This window comes from Lolium rigidum, chromosome 7 (genome assembly GCF_022539505.1).
Source record: "Lolium rigidum isolate FL_2022 chromosome 7, APGP_CSIRO_Lrig_0.1, whole genome shotgun sequence".
NCBI lineage: Eukaryota > Viridiplantae > Streptophyta > Magnoliopsida > Poales > Poaceae > Lolium > Lolium rigidum.
In genome coordinates, this window is record NC_061514.1 from 102,598,156 (window position 1) to 102,620,318 (window position 22,163).

General features: G+C 42.8%; 1 protein-coding gene across 1 annotated transcript; it reads right to left on the bottom strand.

Annotated features, from left to right (window-relative positions):
* Window positions 1–4,295: 4,295 nt before the first annotated feature.
* Window positions 4,296–4,732, bottom strand: LOC124671771 (serine carboxypeptidase-like 3). The gene is made up of 2 exons (XM_047208102.1): window positions 4,556–4,732; window positions 4,296–4,467 (listed from the first exon to the last, which is right to left on the bottom strand). The coding sequence occupies exons 1-2, from the start codon at window positions 4,693–4,695 to the stop codon at window positions 4,296–4,298; spliced, it is 312 nt and encodes a 103-aa protein (XP_047064058.1). The 5' UTR covers window positions 4,696–4,732.
* Window positions 4,733–22,163: the final 17,431 nt, after the last annotated feature.

Sequence of the window (22,163 nt, forward strand, 5' to 3'; positions counted from 1 at the left end):
TATGCTAGGAGTAGTAGATCAGGTATTTGAGGCTACAAGGGTGGAACATGCAAATAGATAGGATAACTCTACCTATCGATAAAAGACAGTTGAATCGTGTGCAATATGTAGGAACCAGAGTAAAAGCATTTCAAAAACGTATATGAACCAGGCTAGGGCTTGCCTTTGTCCCTGACAAAGAATATGGATCTTCATAGATCTTGTGATTCACTTGTTCGTCTGAGGATGAGTATTAATCTTCGTTGTTGTTGATCTTCCTCATCTCGTAATCGTGCTCTATCGATCGCGAAGAAGCAAATACTATAAAGAGAGAAATAACAATCAACACATGGCATCGATGCAATGCGCATACAAGTATGAATGGTATGTCATATTAATGGAATTGAGTAAACCCTAGGTGAATCATCAGGTTAAAGGGGTTCCGGCATCGGATCCCGACATATGAGAGGGGTTAAATTAGGGTTTCACTACTTATGCAGTTTTAATTGTTGCAAAGATGCATGAATTACATCTAAACTTGTAGAGAATGTTTTTCTGAACATTTTGATATATTATACACATTTTTCTGAATTAAAATGAAATAGTTATGAATTAAACAAGTTTTATTCAAAATCCGCAATTCTCGGAAAATGTTAAATATCTGACAGAGGGGTCCACTGTCAGGGTTTTATTAATTTCTAAAACATTTACGAAAATATTAAATATCTGACGGACGGGGCCCACCTGTCATGAAATTTCTATTTACAGAAAAAAATAGAGAAATAAAAGGAAAATACCGGCGGGCCCCACCGTGGTCAACCGCCGGGGTCAACCGACGGTGGCCGGCGCCGGTGAGCGGCGGAGGCGGCGCTCCCGTGGCCCCCGGACACGCGGAAGGGCGCGTTGGAGAGAGGACGCATAGGCGAGCCAGGAGGTGGAGGCGCCGCTAGCTATCGGTCGCCGGAGCGACGCCGGCGACGAGGCCGAGCGGCGGAGCTCACTGGCGCATGGCGCGGCGGCGATACAGGGCAGGAGGGAGGCAGGCGAGTGGCCCTGGAGGACCCTTAGCTCACCAGGGAGCTCGTGGAGTCGACGACAGGACCGGAGATGGCCGGGAGGCGCCGCAGCGTTCGCCGGAGACGGCAGTCGGCCGCGGGGAAGAAGGGTGCGGCGAGGGTGATTGGGGCCTCCCCTCGTCGATTCCTTCGACGGGGAGGTGCAGCAGGAGGAGGCGGAGCCGATGGTGGTCGCGGCTGGGCGCGGGGGTGGCCGGAGTGATGGGGAAGAACGGCGGCCGGCGGCTAGGGTTCGGTCGCGCGCGCGCAGAGAGAAAGAGAGGAAGGATGCGCGCGAGGGAGAGAGGAAGAGGATAGGGGAGGGAGAGACGTGCGGGCTCGGGGTTTCTCCTCGTTCAACGGCGGCCAGCAGGAGGTGGCGTCGGAGCACGCAGGGCAGGGCACGCAGGTGCCTGCCTGTCCAAGGTAGAAGACAAAGGGTGATTTTACAAGGAGCCCCCTGGCCTTTGGGGGTTTTCCTGGAAACTTTAAAACAGCACCAAATCTAAACCTTTTAATAGTTTTACAACCTTTTGAAGCTCAAAAGTAACTCTAGACTTTATGTAAAATATTTAGTGGCCCTTCTAATTATATTTGAGGGTCCAACTATTTGGTTTGAAACATTTTGAGAGGAATTTAAATAGAGGGGAGTTTGCACCCATTAGGGTTTCCACTTTATTTTAAAATGCAAATTTTTCTTAATGCATTTATATGATGCTCATGAATGCACAAACAATTCCTAATTAGGGTTTAGCAAAACAGGGATGTTACAATCAACGCCCAGGGTCTTATATTTCGCGGAAGCTTCCAGAAAGCCGGACAGGCACCAGAGGGGAGCCTGGGGGCCCCACCCCACAGGGCGGCGCGGCCTGGCCCCTGGGCGCGCCCCCCTAGGGTGTGGGACCACCAGGTCCCCTCCGAGGCTGTCCTTCCGCCTATAAAGTCTCTCCGACTCGAAAACCCTAAAAACATAAGCCACGGGACGAGAAAAGTTACGCAGCCGCCGCCATCGCGAAGACAAGTTTCGGGGGACGAAGTCTCTGTTCCGGCACGCCGCCGGGACGGGGAATTGCCCCCGGAATCCATCTCCATCAACACCACCGCCATCTTCATCGCCGTTGTTGTCTCCCATGATGAGGAGGGAGTAGTTCTCCCTCGAGGCTAAGGGCTCTATCGGTAGCTATGTGGTTAATCTCTCTCTCATGTACCTCAATACAATGATCTCATGAATTGCCTTGCATGATTGAGATCCATATGATGAGCTTTGTATCACTATTAGTCTATGTGTTACTCTAGTGATGTTATTAAAGTAGTCTATTCCTCCTCCATGATGTAATGGTGACAGTGTGTGCATCATGTAGTACTTGGCATAGGTTATGATTGTAATCTCTTGTAGATTATGGAGTTAACTATTACTACGATAGTATTGATGTGATATATTCCCCCTTTCATAGTGTAATGGTGACGGTGTGTATGCTATGTTAGTACTCGGTCTAAATTGCAAAGATCTATTATGCTCTAAATGTTACTTAAATATGAATGCCGAATGTTGTGGAGCTTGTTAACTCCGGCTTGAGGGAGCTCTTGTAGCCCTACACAATGAATGGTGTTTGTTATCCAACAAGAGAGTGTATGTAGCACAAGTGAGGAGAAGTTATTTATTTATTATGTGATCAATGTTGAGAGTGTCCACTAGTGAAAGTATGATCCCTAGGCCTTGTTTCCAAATACCGCAAACATCGCTTGTTTCATCGTTTTATCGCATCTTTACTTCCTGCAATATTACCACCATCTATACCATATGTGTTTTACTATCTCTTCGCCGAACTAGTGCACCTATACATCTGACAAGTGTATTAGGTGTGTTGGGGACAAAAGAGACTTCTTGTATCTTAATTGCAGGGTTGCTTGAGAGGACTATCTTTGACCTCTACCTCCCTGAGTTCGATAAACCTTGGGTGATTCACTTAAGGGAAACTTGTTGCTGTTCTACAAACCTCTGCTCTTGGAGGCCCAACACTGTCTACAACAATAGAAGCACACGTAGACATCAAGCTATTTTCTGGCGCCGTTGCCGGGGAGGTAAGGTAAAAGGTATTCACATCCTCCGACTACTAAGCTATTTCCTAGCACTGTTGCCGGTGTGTGAGTGCTCGAAGCTATCTCCTTTAGATTCTGCAATTTTATTTTTTTGTCTCTTGTTTTTTTATTTTCACTAGTTAGGCATAATGGAAAACAACAAAAAATTTAGTGAGCTTTTTAATCTTTTTCCTGAGTTAGAATTGTTTGATGCGAAAATTAAAAAACCTATGGAACCTTATTTGCATGCTAGTACCAATGTTATTAGTACGAATGCAATTACTGCTAATGCTATGGAAAAGTCTAAGCTTGGGGAAGCTAGTTTTTATGATCTTGGTAGCTTCCCAGTTTTAGGGGAGAAAATTTTCTCTGATAATACTTTATCTGCCATATGCGATAACTCTAATTATGCTTGTGATATTTTAAATCCACCTACTGAAAATATTCCTTTCAAGATACCTATGAAAATTATTGAACGTGTTATAGATAACCGCTATGAAGGGGATGGAATCGTCCGTCCTGAAGATCATTTACTGTTTTTACATGAATTATGCGGGTTATTCAAGTGTGCAGGTATTTCTATGGATGAAGTTAGGAAGAAATTATTCTCTATGTCGCTGTCTGGTAAAGCGGCGCATTGGTATAAACTGCTGAAGGATGGGCATTCTCTTGATTGGAAGGATATTGTGCCTCTATTTTATTCTAAATTCTATCCTCCAAGTGAAATTCACAAAGACCGAAACCGTATATATAATTTCTGGCCTCATGATGGAGAGAGTATTGCCCAAGCATGGGAGAGATTGAAGACTTTAATGCTCAAATGCCCCATTCATGAGCTTCCTGGTAATGTTATCATTGATAATTTCTATGCAAGACTTTCTTTTCCAGATAAAACCTTGCTGGATACTGCTTGTTCTGGATCATTCACGCACAACAAAGAAGAGTTTAAATGGGACCTTCTTGATCGGATTTAGGAGAATACTGAAGGATGGGAGACAATGAACAAGACACTGGCGACCTTGGTCCACGAGTAGGGATGATACTTCAGGCGGGGGACGGTTCCATTCTGATTGTATGGCTCTATGATGAATTTCAACGGGCCTGCATAAGCAATTGCGTTAGTACTGCATACTGAACCCGAGAGAAGGAAACAGAGGTTTTCATGGGCGTCTGAATGTCTGATCATAGCCAGAGGTGAAGTTGCTGACCTATCTCGAAGAAGAGCGGGCTGAGCACGGAGCAGCGGTCGCCGCCGGTGAGCCAGAGGAGGACCGGGTCGCGCCGCGGGTCGTCCTCGGACTCGATGAAGTAGTAGAAGAGCTCGGCGCCGTTCTCCTCGTCCACGGTCACGTACCTGCAAAAGGGAGCTGGTAAGCAAACGCACCTGCCATCGACGTATCACTCACTGGTTCAGACAGCCTAGCTTGAGGAATAATGGCTACCCGGTCTCGAGGCGGAACGGGAGGGCGCCGTCGAAGCCCGGAAGGCTGGTGACTAGCGTCGGAGCCGCCTCAGCGGAGCAGAAAGGATGGAGAGCGGGGAAGAAGCAGAGCAGGAGGAAGACGACGCGCAGGGGCTCCATGATTTCCCTGTGAAAATTCACACGGTGGCCTGCTGGGTCTTGGCACCTAACTTGATCCTTTCCTCGACCTGGTCCTTAATTAGTCTCGGACAATTTTGCGTGTCTACATCACACACGTCAGATTTGGATGTGATAAGGAAGTGAGGCGCTGTGGTTAGAGTATGGTATCTCGTGGAGCTAAAATAGCATGGAGTCAGCGTCCGCGAACAACAAAAATGGGTCTTTTTGCAGTGTTTTTCGTTCCCGCGTCCGCGTGCCTCAGCGGTGACCTTGTATGGTATAATACGGACAAAAGCTTTCCTGTCAAAACAAAAGCCTTCTTCTACCGTCGACCCTCGGCGGTGCCCGGCTTGTTCCACCGGCTCGGCAGCAGGTTTATTCTAGCTGAATAACGGACGACGTATTTCCCGCAAAAAGGTAATTTCCTCCGTTCCAAATTAGTTGTAACAGATTTGGTCTAAAATCTTCTGCCTTTCAGTGTGTAGTTGTTGGATGTAGATGGGTTGTTGTCCTATAGCCTATAATTTTATAAATGTAAGCATGCCCGCTATCCTACATCGGGAGGCAGACGATAAGATTTTTAGAAAGTGTCTCGCCGTGACTACCTAGCTCGAAGTTCTTCATCGCCGGCTTACTTCGACCTAGCCGGCTTGCTGCTTCCTCGCTAACCTCCATGTATTCGGTGACCCCGACAAAATTATGGGCGACATCGACAATGATGATGGTGTGGCAACCTTACGGATCGGCATGTGCATGCTCTTCCCTCTTACTTTGCACTAGTTCTAGTTCATATGCAGCTCTGCTGCATGCAATCGGTCTCATGCATGTGGTTAAGTCGGCTAGTGCTTGTGTGATGATGCTTTTGAAAATTAAACTCACACAGAAATTTGCTAACAATCTAATAATCCAAAAACCATATACATTTAGGAAACTTTCACTGTATGGTTTTGCTGGTGCGCTTAAATCGAGCCCATTTACGGGTTCTCATTTCAAACAATGGCCGACAAGAACCTACTTGTGCCTCACTGCTATAGGTGTGCACCGGATTGTGGATGCCACCGTTCTCTTTGTGGGTGCCATCTTGAGTGCTTGGAGACAATTTGGTGGATGCTTATTTGCACGTCCGAGATGGGAAGGAACCGTGGAATGCGTTGACTCTAAGTTCGGTGTTGCCGATGCTGGAGGTGAACTATATGCTACTAAGCACTTTTGTGACTACAGAATGATTGAGAACCGATACGTACTTGAATAAGCTCGTGAGATGTAGAACATGTCAAATGAATTCGAGCTCTTCAGGTATATGCTACAATAAAGTTTGTCGCAGGATGCATTGACACTAAGCTTCCCCTTCGTGGAGGACCTTTGCCACTTCCCTAAATCATCACAGGCATGAGTTCTCCATCGGGAGCATCATAGGGCTCTACATGTTCAAGAGAATGCAAGGGACAAAGAAAAACACATTAGTGGAGTCGAGGGATGTTCTGCTGCCAACATGTACATAAAAAACACCCACAAGTCCAAAGGAAAACAACAAAATATCCCATACTACCAACTTTAAGAAGAAGAGGAAACAAATAAGGAAGAATCTTGTTGGGTTAACGACGAGAAGGGTGATTGGGCTCATTGTCCTCAACGCAAGGGGAAGAAGGGTCGAGCAGGGCATAATTTCAATTATGTCAACATGATCATTGGCAACACAGATGAAAGAACTTTAGGGTATGGTGCCTATTGGTCTTTGGGTGTTTCAGCCCAAAGAATGGCGGGTTGATATAGGTGCTAATGTTCATGTGTGTGCTGACATCTCCATGTTTATCTCTTAACAAGCCAGAGGTTCAATTGTCATGATGTGTAACGAGTTGCATTCTATTGTTCTTGGTGTTGACATGACAGACATGAAGTTCACTTAGGAAATATCATGTAGTTGAAGAACATTAAGCATGCCCCTTCTATCAAGAATAACCTAGTTAGCGGTTCCCCCCTTATCAAAGACGGGTTTAAGTTGGTGTTTGAGTCCAATGAAGTTATACTTTCTAAGTATGGAACCTTTGATGGAAGACTATGAATGTTGAGTCATGTTTCGTTTCTTTTTGCATAATTTGATAATATTGTTAACCATGTATACACTAGTGTTTTGATGAGAGTAATGTTTGGCATGCACGACCTTGTCACGACAGATGGCCTTCCTTGTTGCCGTTCACACATCACAAATTAGATGCACACTCATCTTACACATGGCCAGGTTGCCCACATTTGTAATATATTATTCAGGCCGCCTCTTGAGCAATGGCTTCTGTCATCCCCTCTGTAGCCACCACCGGCGTCGAGGAGGACGGGGCCACCCTTGGAGGCTTTGGCATGTGTGGCCCTACACCCTGACCAAATTTGCGCCCTCACGTGTTCTGGTGCGGGTGAGGAGGGGCAGGAGCTCGATGTCCGGCCTAGTGTTCTTCAGCCTCCACTTCGAGGAGTTGGCCTTGTCCCACTATTGTCGTTGTGCTCTTACTGCTCATGGCCGATGCGTTGACACAGATACTGCTTGTGGTGCCACCTATCACCACCCGAGACCTCCTCATAGGGTCGCTTCCCTCAGTTGGCCTCATGCTAGTCTCGCTCCATGTTCACCAGACGTGCATAGAGAGCACTGTATCTTCGGTCGCTCTCCTGTATCAGTCACTTCGCCTTTGATCTGTGCTTGTTGCCTTCTCGCGAAAGATCTAGTGTTCCTGGAGGCAGCCACACCCACTTCTTAAGTACCGTCGGCGGCTGCCCACCGCGAGACACTCTGAGAGTACGACAATCACACCTCAGCACGGAAGACTAAGAAGTGATCTCGTCCACAGAAAAATGCCCCTAGACACGTGGACAACATCTGGCTCAACGAATGGATAGGTACGCGAACTGGGCCCTCCAGACACTAGCCCACGGGCTCCAACCGGCCCGCAAACCACTAGACCCACACCAGCCACAGAAGGGATATTCCCTTACCCTAGCTGCCTCACCCCACTCCTAGCCAGCGGCGGAGGAAGTAAGATCAGCATAACTACGACCAAGATCACGGATATCGAGGCCTCCCAGCTATTGACAATAGGGGTACGAGCCGCCGCACCCGCATCCGCTGACGGCCGAGAGGGAAGTGGAGGGAACTCTACTTCGCACAAGCCAGAGCCGGACGAACCGGCGTCACAGCAGAGGGAAGGCAAGGCGAGGCAACCAACGACGGCCCCCACCGGCCACCACCGCATGGCTCATCGGCGCGACAGTCCCGCATCGAAACGCCTACACCATGAAGCATCCTAGCTTCACCGCCTTTGGACCCGGAGACATCACCACTTCCATCTTCGAGCACGATTCCTCCCGGTCACACCTATCCAGGTCAAGAACCTCAAACATCTTCCTCCGGCAGCGCGCGATGCGTGCGATGATGCTCAGTGCCCCGACGACGCGCGACGACGGAGATGGACCACGGCAACCCTAGCACCACGTCCTTCTCCCCCATGGAGTGGGAGCGCCACTCGACGAGTGGTTTGAGACACATCTCCCTTCCTCCGATTACGCCCTCGTCGCTTTTCGTTAGTTCGGCAAACGGGTTAAAAAATAGTTGTAATCATGATTCTAGGAAATCCATAAATAATCATGATTCCAGGAAATCCATAACATCGTACATTGATACGTCTCCAACGTATCTATAATTTCTTATGTTCCATGCTAGTTTTATGACAATACCTACATGTTTTATTCACACTTTATGATGTTTTGATGCATTTTCCGGCACTAACCTATTAACAAGATGCCGAAGCGCCAGTTCCTGTTTTCTGCTGTTTTTGGTTTGAGAAATCCTACAAAGGAAATATTCTCGGAATTGGACGAAATCAACGCCCAGGGTCTTATATTTCGCGGAAGCTTCCAGAAAGCCAGACAGGCACCAGAGGGGAGCCTGGGGGCCCCACCCCACAGGGCGGCGCGGCCTGGCCCCTGGGCGCGCCCCGCTAGGGTGTGGGACCACCAGGTCCCCTCCGAGGCTGTCCTTCCGCCTATAAAGTCTCTCCGACTCGAAAACCCTAAAAACATAAGCCACGGGACGAGAAAAGTTACGCAGCCGCCGCCATCGCGAAGACAAGTTTCGGGGGACAGAAGTCTCTGTTCCGGCACGCCGCCGGGACGGGGAATTGCCCCCGGAATCCATCTCCATCAACACCACCGCCATCTTCATCGCCGTTGTTGTCTCCCATGATGAGGAGGGAGTAGTTCTCCCTCGAGGCTAAGGGCTCTATCGGTAGCTATGTGGTTAATCTCTCTCTCATGTACCTCAATACAATGATCTCATGAATTGCCTTGCATGATTGAGATCCATATGATGAGCTTTGTATCACTATTAGTCTATGTGTTACTCTAGTGATGTTATTAAAGTAGTCTATTCCTCCTCCATGATGTAATGGTGACGAGTGTGTGCATCATGTAGTACTTGGCATAGGTTATGATTGTAATCTCTTGTAGATTATGGAGTTAACTATTACTACGATAGTATTGATGTGATATATTCCCCCTTTCATAGTGTAATGGTGACGGTGTGTATGCTATGTTAGTACTCGGTCTAAATTGCAAAGATCTATTATGCTCTAAATGTTACTTAAATATGAATGCCGAATGTTGTGGAGCTTGTTAACTCCGGCTTGAGGGAGCTCTTGTAGCCCTACACAATGAATGGTGTTTGTTATCCAACAAGAGAATGTATGTAGCACAAGTGAGGAGAAGTTATTTATTTATTATGTGATCAATGTTGAGAGTGTCCACTAGTGAAAGTATGATCCCTAGGCCTTGTTTCCAAATACTGCAAACATCGCTTGTTTACTGTTTTACTGCATCTTTACTTCCTGCAATATTACCACCATCTATACCACATGTGTTTTACTATCTCTTCGTCGAACTAGTGCACCTATACATCTGACAAGTGTATTAGGTGTGTTGGGGACACAAGAGACTTCTTGTATCTTAATTGCAGGGTTGCTTGAGAGGACTATCTTTGACCTCTACCTCCCCGAGTTCGATAAACCTTGGGTGATTCACTTAAGGGAAACTTGTTGCTGTTCTACAAACCTCTCGCTCTTGGAGGCCCAACACTCGTCTACAACAATAGAAGCACACGTAGACATCAAGCTATTTTCCGGCGCCGTTGCCGGGGAGGTAAGGTAAAAGGTATTCACATCCTCCGACTACTAAGCTATTTCCTAGCACTGTTGCCGGTGTGTGAGTGCTCGAAGCTATCTCCTTTAGATTCTGCAATTTTATTTTTTTGTCTCTTGTTTATTTATTTTCACTAGTTAGGCATAATGGAAAACAACAAAAAATTTAGTGAGCTTTTTAATCTTTTTCCTGAGTTAGAATTGTTTGATGCGAAAATTAAAAAACCTATGGAACCTTATTTGCATGCTAGTACCAATGTTATTAGTACGAATGCAATTACCGCTAATGCTATGGAAAAGTCTAAGCTTGGGGAAGCTAGTTTTTATGATCTTGGTAGCTTCCCAGTTTTAGGGGAGAAAATTTTCTCCGATAATACTTTATCTCGCCATATGCGATAACTCTAATTATGCTTGTGATATTTTAAATCCACCTACTGAAAATATTCCTTTCAAGATACCTATGAAAATTATTGAACGTGTTATAGATAACCGCTATGAAGGGGATGGAATCGTCCGTCCCGAAGATCATTTATTGTTTTTACATGAATTATGCGGGTTATTCAAGTGTGCAGGTATTTCTATGGATGAAGTTAGGAAGAAATTATTCTCTATGTCGCTGTCCGGTAAAGCGGCGCATTGGTATAAACTGCTGAAGGATGGGCATTCTCTTGATCGGAAGGATATTGTGCCTCTATTTTATTCTAAATTCTATCCTCCAAGTGAAATTCACAAAGACCGAAACCGTATATATAATTTCTGGCCTCATGATGGAGAGAGTATTGCCCAAGCATGGGAGAGATTGAAGACTTTAATGCTCAAATGCCCCATTCATGAGCTTCCTGGTAATGTTATCATTGATAATTTCTATGCAAGACTTTCTTTTCCAGATAAAACCTTGCTAGATACTGCTTGTTCTGGATCATTCACGCACAACAAAGAAGAGTTTAAATGGGACCTTCTTGATCGGATTCAGGAGAATACTGAAGGATGGGAGAATGACAAAGGTAGAGAATCAGGTATAAATTATGATTATGAATGCATTGAAACTTTTATGGATACTGATAAATTTCGAAATATGAGTGCTACTTATGGTCTTGACTCTCAAGTTGTTGCAAATTTTTATAAAGCTTTTGCCTCTCATTTTGAATTGCCTAGAAAGAATTTTGATAAGTATCATGAACCTTTTAAAGACACCTGCATGAAGGATGAAACTGTTATTAATGATTGCAATGAACATGTTCAAACTTCTGAAAATGCTATTTCCTATAAGCATGTTAATTTTTGTGGAGTTCATAGACCTTGTGAGAAGAATAAAACTGAAGAAGAATATTGTATCCATCACAGGAATGAAAAAACTAGAAAGTGGTCTAGGGCTCTGGATGATCTTGGTAAAAAATTTGTGCCCTCTATCCTTTTATTTGTGAACTTTGCCATAGAGTGGGTCATTTTAATTTTCAATGCTCCTCCAATGATAATTCGAACCTTATGAGTGCTGCAAATTTGTATTGTGATGATGAAATCACTCCTAATCAGCATGATGAACTTGCTTTATTTTTGGGGTGTGAAGAGTTATTGAGAAAAACTTCTTTGGTGGATATGAGTTCTCTTGATATTAATGGTGTCCTGCATGGATGTCTTTCTTATTGCATTGATAATTGCCACACAAATACTTACATACAAAATATTTTAGAAGATGAAACTTTGCCAAAATATGATAGGACCGTTGTGTGTTTCAAACTTATTAATGAAAAGGAGGAATCCTCCCAAGTTTCTTCTATTGTTTCTGGAAATAAGTCAGGTTATGTGGAAAAGCCTCCCTTCAAGCCTCTTCCTCCTAAAGAAAGGAACGAGGAGAAGGAAAAGAAGAAGAAGGGAACAAAGAAGAGGAAGAAGAGGGGGAATAAGAAGAAAGAGGTAACGGCATATCCCCGCGTGTATGAGATAACGATAGGTAACCGTAAGTATGTTGCTCCTAATGATTATTATGATAATGAATCTGAGTACAATGATCTACCTATGCCCTTTACCCATATTAGTGATCATGATTTGGAAGTGCACACTACCTTTGATATTGGAAATCTTTTTGGTACCAATAATGAAAGTAATGATGTTAGCACTATTCATGTTCCCTCAAACGTTGATATTGAAAGCTCTAAGCTTGGGGATGTTGTGTTTGAAGATCCTATATTTGAGACCTTTACTTTTAGTGAAAATGATGATATTATATATTCTGGTTTAGATAATCGTTATAGAGATGGATATGCCACAAGTTATAATTATCCTTATGAAACTTGTCATAGTTATGATGGGATTGCCAAAAACCATTTCCTTAGTATGCAACTTGTTTACCATGTTCAAATTCTTGATAATGATACCTTTATGCATATGAACCATGGTAAGAATGTTTTAAGTGATGGTTATATTGTGGATTTCATCAGTGATGCTGCTGAAAGTTATTATGAGAGAGGGAAACACGGTTATATGCATCTTAATAATATTAAGTTTCCCCTCTTTATGTTGAGAATTTTGAAGTTACTCGTGTTTTATCTTCCTATGCTTGTCACTTTGTTCTTCATGAATTTATTTGTGTACAATATTCCTTTTCATAGGAAGTGGGTTAGGCTTAAATGTGTTTTGAATTTGCTTCTTGATGCTCCTTTTGCTTTATTTTCTATTTTCATGAGAGCATCATTAAAATAACTGAGCCCATCTTAATGGCTATAAAGAAAGCACTTCTTGAGAGATAACACATGTGTTTATTTTGCTTCTGTTTTGCTGTATCTTGGAAGTTGTTACTACTGTAGCAACCTCTCCTTATCATGTTTTTTTGTGCCAAGTAAAGTTTCTATAGTAAAGTTGATGCTAGATTTGGATTACTGCGCAGAAAACAGAATTGCTGTCTGTCACGAATTTGCGTAGATCTCTCTGTAGAAAAATAAAAAAAATCTGCCAATTTACGTGCGTGATCCTCAGATATGTACGCAACTTTCATTAGTTTTGAGTTTTTCCATCTGAGCAAGTTAAGTGCCTCAGAAAAATTCGTCTTTATGGACTGTTCTGTTTTGACAGATTCTGCCTTTTATTTCGCATTGCCTCTTTTGATATGTTGAATGGATTTCTTTGTTCCATTAACTTTCAGTAGCTTTGTGCAATGTCCAGAAGTGTTAAGAATGATTATTTCACCTCTGAATATATGAATTTTTTATTATGCACTAACCCTCTAATAAGTTTGCTTAAAGTTTGGTGTGGAGGAAGTTTTCAAGGGTCAAGAGAAGAGGATGATATAATATGATCAAGAAGAGTGAAAAGTCTAAGCTTGGGGATGCCCCCGTGGTTCATCCCTGCATATTTCAAGAAGACTCAAGCATCTAAGCTTGGGGATGCCCAAGGCATCCCCTTCTTCATCGACAACTTATCAGGTCACTTCTAGTGAAACTATATTTTTATTCCATCACATCTTATGTTCTTTACTTGGAGCGTCTGTTTGCTTTTTTTTTTGGTTTGAATAAAGTTGGATCCCGCCATCCTTGTATTGGAGATATTACGCTCCGCTTTTTCATTTGAACACTTGTGTTCTTAGTTATGCTTTAATGTTCATGGCGAAGGCTGAAAATTGCTTTGTTGATTGCTATTTGGTTGGAATCAGAAAATGCTTTATATAGTTTGGAATAACTTGATACTTGGCAATTGTTTTGAGCTCTCATAGATCATGTTTAAGCTCTTGCATCATGTAGTTTAATCTATTAGTGGAGAACTACCATAGAGCTTGTTGAAATTTGGTTTGCATGATTGGTCTCTCTAAGGTCTAGATATTTTCTGGTGAAGTGTTTGAACAACAAGGAAGACAGTGTAGAGTCTTATAATGCTTGCAGTATGTTCTTGTGTAAGTTTTGCTGTACCTGTTCATACTTGTGTTTGCTTCAAACAACCTTGCTAGCCAAAGCCTTGTACTGAGAGGAAATGCTTCTTGTGCATCCAAACACCTTGAGCCAAAACCCATGCCATTTGTCTCCACCATATCTACCTACTATGTGGTATTTTTCTGCCATTCCAAAGTAAATTACTTGAGTGCTACCTTTAAAATTTCATTCCTTTATCTTTGCAATATATAGCTCATGGGAAAATAGCTTAAAAACTATTGTGGTGATGAATATGTAGCTATGTGTCTTAGTTCTTATAAGTTGCTTGTTGAGCGGTAACCATGTTTCTGGGGACGCCATCAACTTTTTATCTTTGTTGGATATCATGTGAGTTGCTATGCATGTTCGTCTTGTCTGAAGTAAGGGTGATTTATCATGATCAAATGTTTTGAGTATGCATATGTTAGAGAAGAACATTGGGCCGCTAACCAAAGCCATGTATCATGGTGGAAGTTTTCAGTTTGGACATTCATCCTCAATCTCTTATGAGAATATTATCTGTTGTTGAATGCTTATGCATTAAAGAGGAGTCCATTATCTGTTTTCTATGTTGTCCTGGTATGGATGTTCTAAGTTGAGATCTATTAAAAACGAGAAATCAAATGCGATTGATCTCCTTGGACCTTTGTACAGGCGGCATAGAGGTACCCCTTTGTGACACTTGGTTGAAACATATGTTATGCAATGATAATCCATGAAAATCCAAGCTAATTAGGACAAGGTGCGGGCACTATTGGTATTCTATTCATGAGGCTTGCAACTTGTAGGAAGTATTATGCATAACACATATGAATTATTACTACAGTTGACAAAATTGTTTCTATGTTTTCAAAATAAAATCTCTAGCACAAAAATAGTAATCCATGCTTCCCTCTGCGAAGGGCCATTCTTTTACTTTATGTTGAGTCAGTTTACCTACTTCTTTCTATCTTAGAAGCAAACACTTGTGTTAACTGTGTGCATTGATTCTTACATGATTACTTATTGCACTTGTTATATTACTCTATGTTGACAAATATCCATGAGATATACATGTTACAAGTTGAAAGCAATTGCTGAAACTTAATCATCCTTTGTGTTGCTTCACTGCCTTCTACTTTGAATCTATTGCTTTATGAGTTAGCTCTTATGCAAGTCTTGTTGATACTTGTCTTGAAAGTACTATTCATGAAAAGTTTTGCTATATGATTCAGTTGTTTAGTCATTATCTCTTTGTTAGCAATCTACTGCTTTGAATCACTCCATTCACTTCATATGCTTTACAATAATGTTGATCAAGATTATGTTGGTAGCATGTCACTTCTGAAATTATTGTTGTTATCGTTTACCTACTCGAGGGCGAGTAGGAACTAAGCTTGGGGATGCTTGATACGTCTCCAACGTATCTATAATTTCTTATGTTCCATGCTAGTTTTATGACAATACCTACATGTCAAGTTCACACTTTATGATGTTTTTATGCATTTTCAAGCACTAACCTATTAACAAGATGCCGAAGCGCCAGTTCCTGTTTTCTGTTGTTTTCGGTTTCAGAAATCCTACAAAGGAAATATTCTCGGAATTGGACGAAATCAACGCCCACGGTCTTATATTTCACGGAAGCTTCCAGAGAGCCAGACAGGCACCAGAGGGGAGCCCTGGGGGCCCCACCCCACAGGGTGGCGCGGCCTGGCCCCTGGGCGCGCCCCCCTTGGGTGTGGGACCACCAGGTCCCCTCCGAGGTTGTCCTTCCGCCTATAAAGTCTCTCCGACTCGAAAACCCTAAAAACATAAGCCACGGGACGAGAAAAGTTACGCAGCCGCCGCCATCGCGAAGACAAGTTTCGGGGGACAGAAGTCTCTGTTCCGGCACGCCGCCGGGATGGGGAATTGCCCCCGGAATACATCTCCATCAACACCACCGCCATCTTCATCGTCGTTGCTGTCTCCCATGATGAGGAGGGAGTAGTTCTCCCTCCAGGCTAAGGGCTCTATCGGTAGCTATGTGGTTAATCTCTCTCTCATGTACCTCAATACAATGATCTCATGAATTGCCTTGCATGATTGAGATCCACATGATGAGCTTTGTATCACTATTAGTCTATGTGTTACTCTAGTGATGTTATTAAAGTAGTCTATTCCTCCTCCATGATGTAATGGTGACAGTGTGTGCATCATGCACTACTAGGATTTTGCTTACCGCCGGCGTCCAGAAGTTGCTACCGCTGGCGCCTGATGACCCACAAGTATAGGGGGTGTATCGTAGTATCTTCGATAAGTAAGAATGTCGATCCCAACGAGGAGCAGAAGGTGTTGGCAGCAGTTTCGATGAAGGATTCACTGTAAATGCTCACAAACAAGTATTCAAGGGGTTTTGATGTAACAGATGAATAAAGTACGAGTAAGTAAAATGCGAGAGAAATAATTGCAGCGAGTGGCCCAATCCTTTTTAGCACAAAGAAAAAGCCGGTTTATTTACTTATAATGACCCAACGTTCCTGAGGACACACGGGGATTTTAGTCTAGTACTTTCGCTTCATGTGGTTTAATAATCTTCATTGTTTTGATAAGTGTTGTGTGGGTGAACCTATGCTAATGCACCGCCCTTCCTAGGACTAATACATACTTGTGATTATACCCCTTGCAAGCATCCGCAACTACAAGAAAGTAATTAAGATAAATCTAACCACAGCCTTAAACTGCGAGATCCTGCGATCCCTCCTGCATCGATATACTAACGGGGGCTTAGGTTTACGTCACTCCGGCAACCCCGCAATTAGCAATCGAATACAAGATGCACTCCCCTAGGCCCATAAATGGTGAAGTGTCGTGTAGTCGACGTTCACACGACACCACTAGAAGAATTACACCACAACTTAAATATCATAACATTGAATATTACTCAACCATAATTCACTACTAGCATTTAGACTTCACCCATGTCCTCAAGAACTAAACTAACTACTCACGAGACATCATATGGAATACAATCAGAGGTGATATGATGATGAATAACAATCTGAACATAAACCTTGGTTCAATGGTTTCACTCAATAGCATCTACAACAAGTATAGAATAACACCGGGAGAGTTTCCCCTATCAAACAATCAAGATCAAACCCGAATTGTTACAACGGTGACGAGGTGCAGCGGTGGTGATGGCGGTGTAGGTGGTGGAGATGATGATGATGATGGAGATGATGTCCCGCTCGATGACGATGGCGATGGCGTCGATTTCCCCCTCCGGGAGGGAATTTCCCCGGCGGATTCCTGCCCGCCGGAGAGCTCTTTTCTCTCTGGTCTTCTCCGCCCCGCGAGGCGGCTGTAACCCTCGTGAGGTCCTCTCTGTGGCTTAGGTTTTCGGGACGAAGGAGTACGCGAAGAAAAGGAGGCGAAAGGGGCTGTGGGGCCCCCGGACCACGGGGTGGCGCGGCCGGGCCATGGGCCGCGCCGCCCTAGGGTCCGGGCCCACGGTGGCTCCTCTCTGCTCCCCCTTTCGGCTCCCTCCGTCATCCGGAAAAATAGGAATTTACGTGAAATTCCCTTCCACGAGTTGATCTTCCGAAATATTGCGTTACGACGGTGCTTTTTCCAGCGAGAATCCTGGCTCAGGTGCTTGATCCTCCAATAATGATGAAACATGCAAAATAGATGAAATAACATAAGTATTGTGTCCCAATATGAAATATATCAATGAATAACGAGCAAATTATGATACAAAATAGTGATGCAAATTGGACGTATCAACTCCCCCCAAGCTTAGACCTCGCTTGTCCCCAAGCGAAACTGAGCTCGATAAACAAGACCACATGTTTATGGAGTGAAGAGTCGATAAATAAAATACGGACAAGAAGGATCATATTCATTCACACAAGACATTCTAGTAAACAACTTCCTCATATAACTCATCTCGAAATAAGTAAAGAGAAATCACAAGTAAAGGTGCATAAGAAATCATAGTTGGTGATGGCAAACTTTGTTCTTGGTCAGAGAACTACTAACGGATTGTACTTCTACGCAAAGCTTTCATATTAGATTTTATAGCTGAGCCTTCATATTTAAGCATAACAATCTCCTCATAATCATTAATAACTTCAAAGTCATATTCATTCAGATAAAATTGGTACTAAACAAGAAAGTATAAAAGACATGATTAACTGAATCATAGCATAAATGATTGGTTCACAACAACTCAATTGCTTGCTTGAGATAGAGGGAAATAGGTTTACTTGACTCAACATAAAAGTAAAAGACAGGCCCTTCGCGAGAGGAAGCGGGGATTAAATCATGTGCTAGAGCTTTTCAAGTTTTGAAATCATATAAAGAGCATAAAAGTAAGATTTTGAGCGGTGTTTGTTGTTGTCAACGAATGGTAGCGGGCACTCTAACCCCCTTGCCAAACGAACCTTCAAAGAGCGGCTCCCATGAGGGACGGCATCTCTACCAGCAAGGTAGATCATCCCCTTCTCTTTTGTTTACACATGTATTTTAGTTTTATTAAGGATGACACTCCCCCCAACCTTGGCTTTCTCAATCCATGGCTAACCGAATCCTCGGGTGCCTTCCAACATTCACATACCATGGAGGAGTGTCTATTGCAAAATTAAGTTGCTTACTGATAACTCAGAGCAAAACATGTGAAGAGAATTATTAATGAAAGTTATTAATTGGGGCTGGGAACCCCGTTGCCAGCTCTTATTGCAAAGTTATTGGATAAGCGGATGTGCCGCTAGTCCATTGGTGAAAGTCCGCCCAACAAGATTGAAAGATAAAACACCACATACTTCCTCATGAGCTATAAAACATTGACACAAATAAGGAGTAGTAGTTTGAATAATTTAAAGGTAGCACATGAAGTATTTACTTGGAATGGCAGAAAATACCATGTAGTAGGTAGGTATGGTGGACACAAATGGCATAGGTTTGGTCTAAGGTTATGGATGTATGAGAAGCATTCCCTCTCGATACAGGTCTTTGGCTAGCAAGGTTTGATAGCAAGCATAAAGGTTGAAGGAAACAAACAAATATACATATGATAGAAACAATCATGCATCTTTCTCATAAGCACAAGCAATTTTAACTTCAGAATACTAAGCATAGAGATAATAGAGTAATGTATCTAAGTGTATTTCTCTCTTCTATTAAACATCAAGATGTTGTTGCTATTGACCAATGCTAAGTTTGCCAAAACCAAATAGATTTACTTGATGCTCCCAAAGTGATATCAATACTCATGTCAAGAGTAATCATATAATGGAGATTGCAAACTAAAATAAGGTGTGCAAAAAGTAAATGATAAGACTTCTCATTAATATTCCATAACGATAACTCACACCAACGGATACATAGATAACTAACTAAGAGAGATACTTCCACATTGCATACTATTCCATATGATAACTTCCCTACTCATGATATGACACTACTTGATAGTAAAAGATAAAGGTAGTGATGATGTGATACCGCGGCACTCCCCCAAGCTTGGAACAAACCAAGGGGATGCCAATACCGATGATGAATTAATCCTTCGGTGATGATGGTGATGGATTCCTCTCGCGCTTCATAAGGATCTCCTTCAGCTTCAGCTTCTCAATCTTGTAATTCTGCACCAAAACCTGAAGAGACTCATTGTTACCCGAGTGTGGCGGTGACGGCCTTGTCTTTGAGGTTTGAGTAATATTCCGGCGATTCGCGAAGTCGCTGGTTCTCCTCTTGAAGTATCTCCACTTCCCTTTTGAGAGCACGATATTGATCACAAAACTCATCGGCAACCCGTATTGCTTCCTCCACACAAGGGAAAGAGTCGAGGTCCAGAGCAGGCGGAAGAGCTCCCTGCAAGTTATGAGAAAAAGAACGCCCAGTGTTAACCGATCCCACCAAGATTGGCTTACTCCTCGTAGTTTCCCATTCTCCTTTTGATGATGCTATCTTCTCCTTCTCCTTATTGATCCTTTCATCCATCTCTTCCCTCCAAGGCCCCTTGTCTTTGTTGTTGGAGACCATGGTGCTTCTAGATCAAAACAAATCTGGCAGAAAACAGCTCGAAACAAAACACGACGAGAAAACGATATTACGGACCTCCAGGGGTCCGGGGGATTATATAACAAATATTTTTACGACAAAAGGAAGGTTCCAGATCGAACCAGAGTCGGAAAGGGGAAACGGGGCGGCCAGACCATAGGTCGGCGCGGGCCCAGGTCAGGCCGCGCCGGCCTATGGTGGCACCCCCTCGTGCGTCCTTTCCACTCCGTTTCGAACTCGTAATTTTTCATATTTCCTAAAAACAGCAAAAGTAATGTTCGGAAAGGTAAACGTGGACTTTTTTATTACCTGTATTGTTACCTATTCAAAGTCGAGTTCTGGCGGGCTGTCAATTTGTCCTTTGATGAAAGCCTCCGGTGTTTCCACTTGAATAATATCAACATCAACATTATAAGAATCACCCGAGATATAATGCTTGAGTCTTTGTCCATTCACCACTTGTGTGGCATTGCCTTGGAGAGAGCTAATTTTAATTGCTCCTGAACGATACACCTCCTCAACAACATATGGTCCTTCCCACTTCGAGAGTAATTTCCACTGCAAAGAATCTGAGACGAGACCGATACAATAGAACTTGATCTCCAACATTAAATTCTCTTTTAATGATCCTTCTATCATGCCACTTCTTAACTTTTTCTTTAAAGAGTTTAGCATTTTCATAAGCTTCACTTCTCCATTCATCTAGAGAACTTAATTGCAACAACCTCTTATTACCGGCTAATTTAGGATCTTTATTTAGTTCTCTAACAGCCCAATAAGCTTTGTGCTCTAGTTCTAAAGGTAAATGACAAGCTTTTCCATAAACCATTTTATAAGGTGACATTCCCATAGGATTTTTATAAGCAGTTCTATAAGCCCATAATGCTTCTTTCAGTTTACTAGCCCAATTCTTTCTAGATTTATTAACAGTCTTACCCAAGATAGCTTTAATCTCTCTATTTGATAATTCTACTTGACCACTAGTTTGAGGGTGATAAGCGGAAGCAATTCTATGATTAATACCATACTTAGCAAGAGTTTTTCTAAAACCTCCATGAATAAAATGAGAACCTCCATCGGTCATAATATATCTAGGTACTCCAAATCTAGGAAATATAACATCTACAAGCATTTTTATAGAGGTCTCACCATCAGCACTCCTTGTAGGTATAGCTTCTACCCATTTAGTAACATAATCAACAGCGACAAGTATATGAGTGTTACCGTCTGAAGAAGGGAAAGGACCCATGAAGTCGAATCCCCAACAATCGAATGGTTCAATAACAAGAGTATAATTCATAGGCATTTCATTGCGTACTGGAGATATTACCAACTCTTTGACATTCATCACAAGATAAAATAAATTTCCTTGCATCTTTGAAGAGTGTTGGCCAATAAAAACCTGATTGTAGAACCTTTTGCGCGGTTCTATCTCCGGCGTGATGTCCTCCATAAACACTACCATGACATTTATTCAATATCTCCTGTTGTTCATATTCAGGAACACATCTTCGCATAATACCATCCACTCCTTCTTTATATAAGTGTGGGTCATCCCAAAAATAATGCCTCAAGTCATAAAAGAATTTCCTCCTTTCTTGAGTTTGAAAAGGTTGGAGGCAAATACTTCGAAACAATAAAGTTAGCATAATCGCATACCAAGGGCTCTCTCGCGAGCTCACCTTTATTACAGCCAATTGTTCATTTGGAAAACTATCATTAACGAGAACAGGATCATAAGCAATATTTTCCAATCTAGACAAATTATCGACAACAGGATTATCGGCACCTTTCCTATCTATAATATGTAAATCAAATTCTTGCAACGAAGTACCCATCTAATAAGCCTTGGCTTAGCATCTTTCTTTGTCATAAGGTATCTAATTGCGAGCATGATCGGTATGAATTGTAACTTTCGAATCAACAATATAGGGTCTAAACTTGTCACAAGCAAAGACTACAGCTAACAATTCCTTTTCGGTTGTAGCATAATTTCTTTGAGCAGCATCAAGAGTCTTACTAGCATAATGAATAACATTTAATTTTTTATCTACCCGCTGTCCAAGAACAGCGCCTACGACAAAATCACTAGCATCACACATAATTTCAAAGGGCAAATTCCAATCGGGAGGTTCGACTACGGGAGCGGTTGTTAAGGCTTTCTTTAGAGTTTCAAAAGCTTCCTTACAATCATCATCAAAAACAAAAGGTACATCTTTTTGAAGAAGATTAGTAAGAGGCTTTGAAATTTTAGAGAAATCTTTAATAAATCTCCTATAAAACCCGAGCATGACCAAGAACACTACGAATACCTTTAACATCCCTCGGATAGGGCATCTTCTCAATTGCTTCAACTTTAGCTCTATCA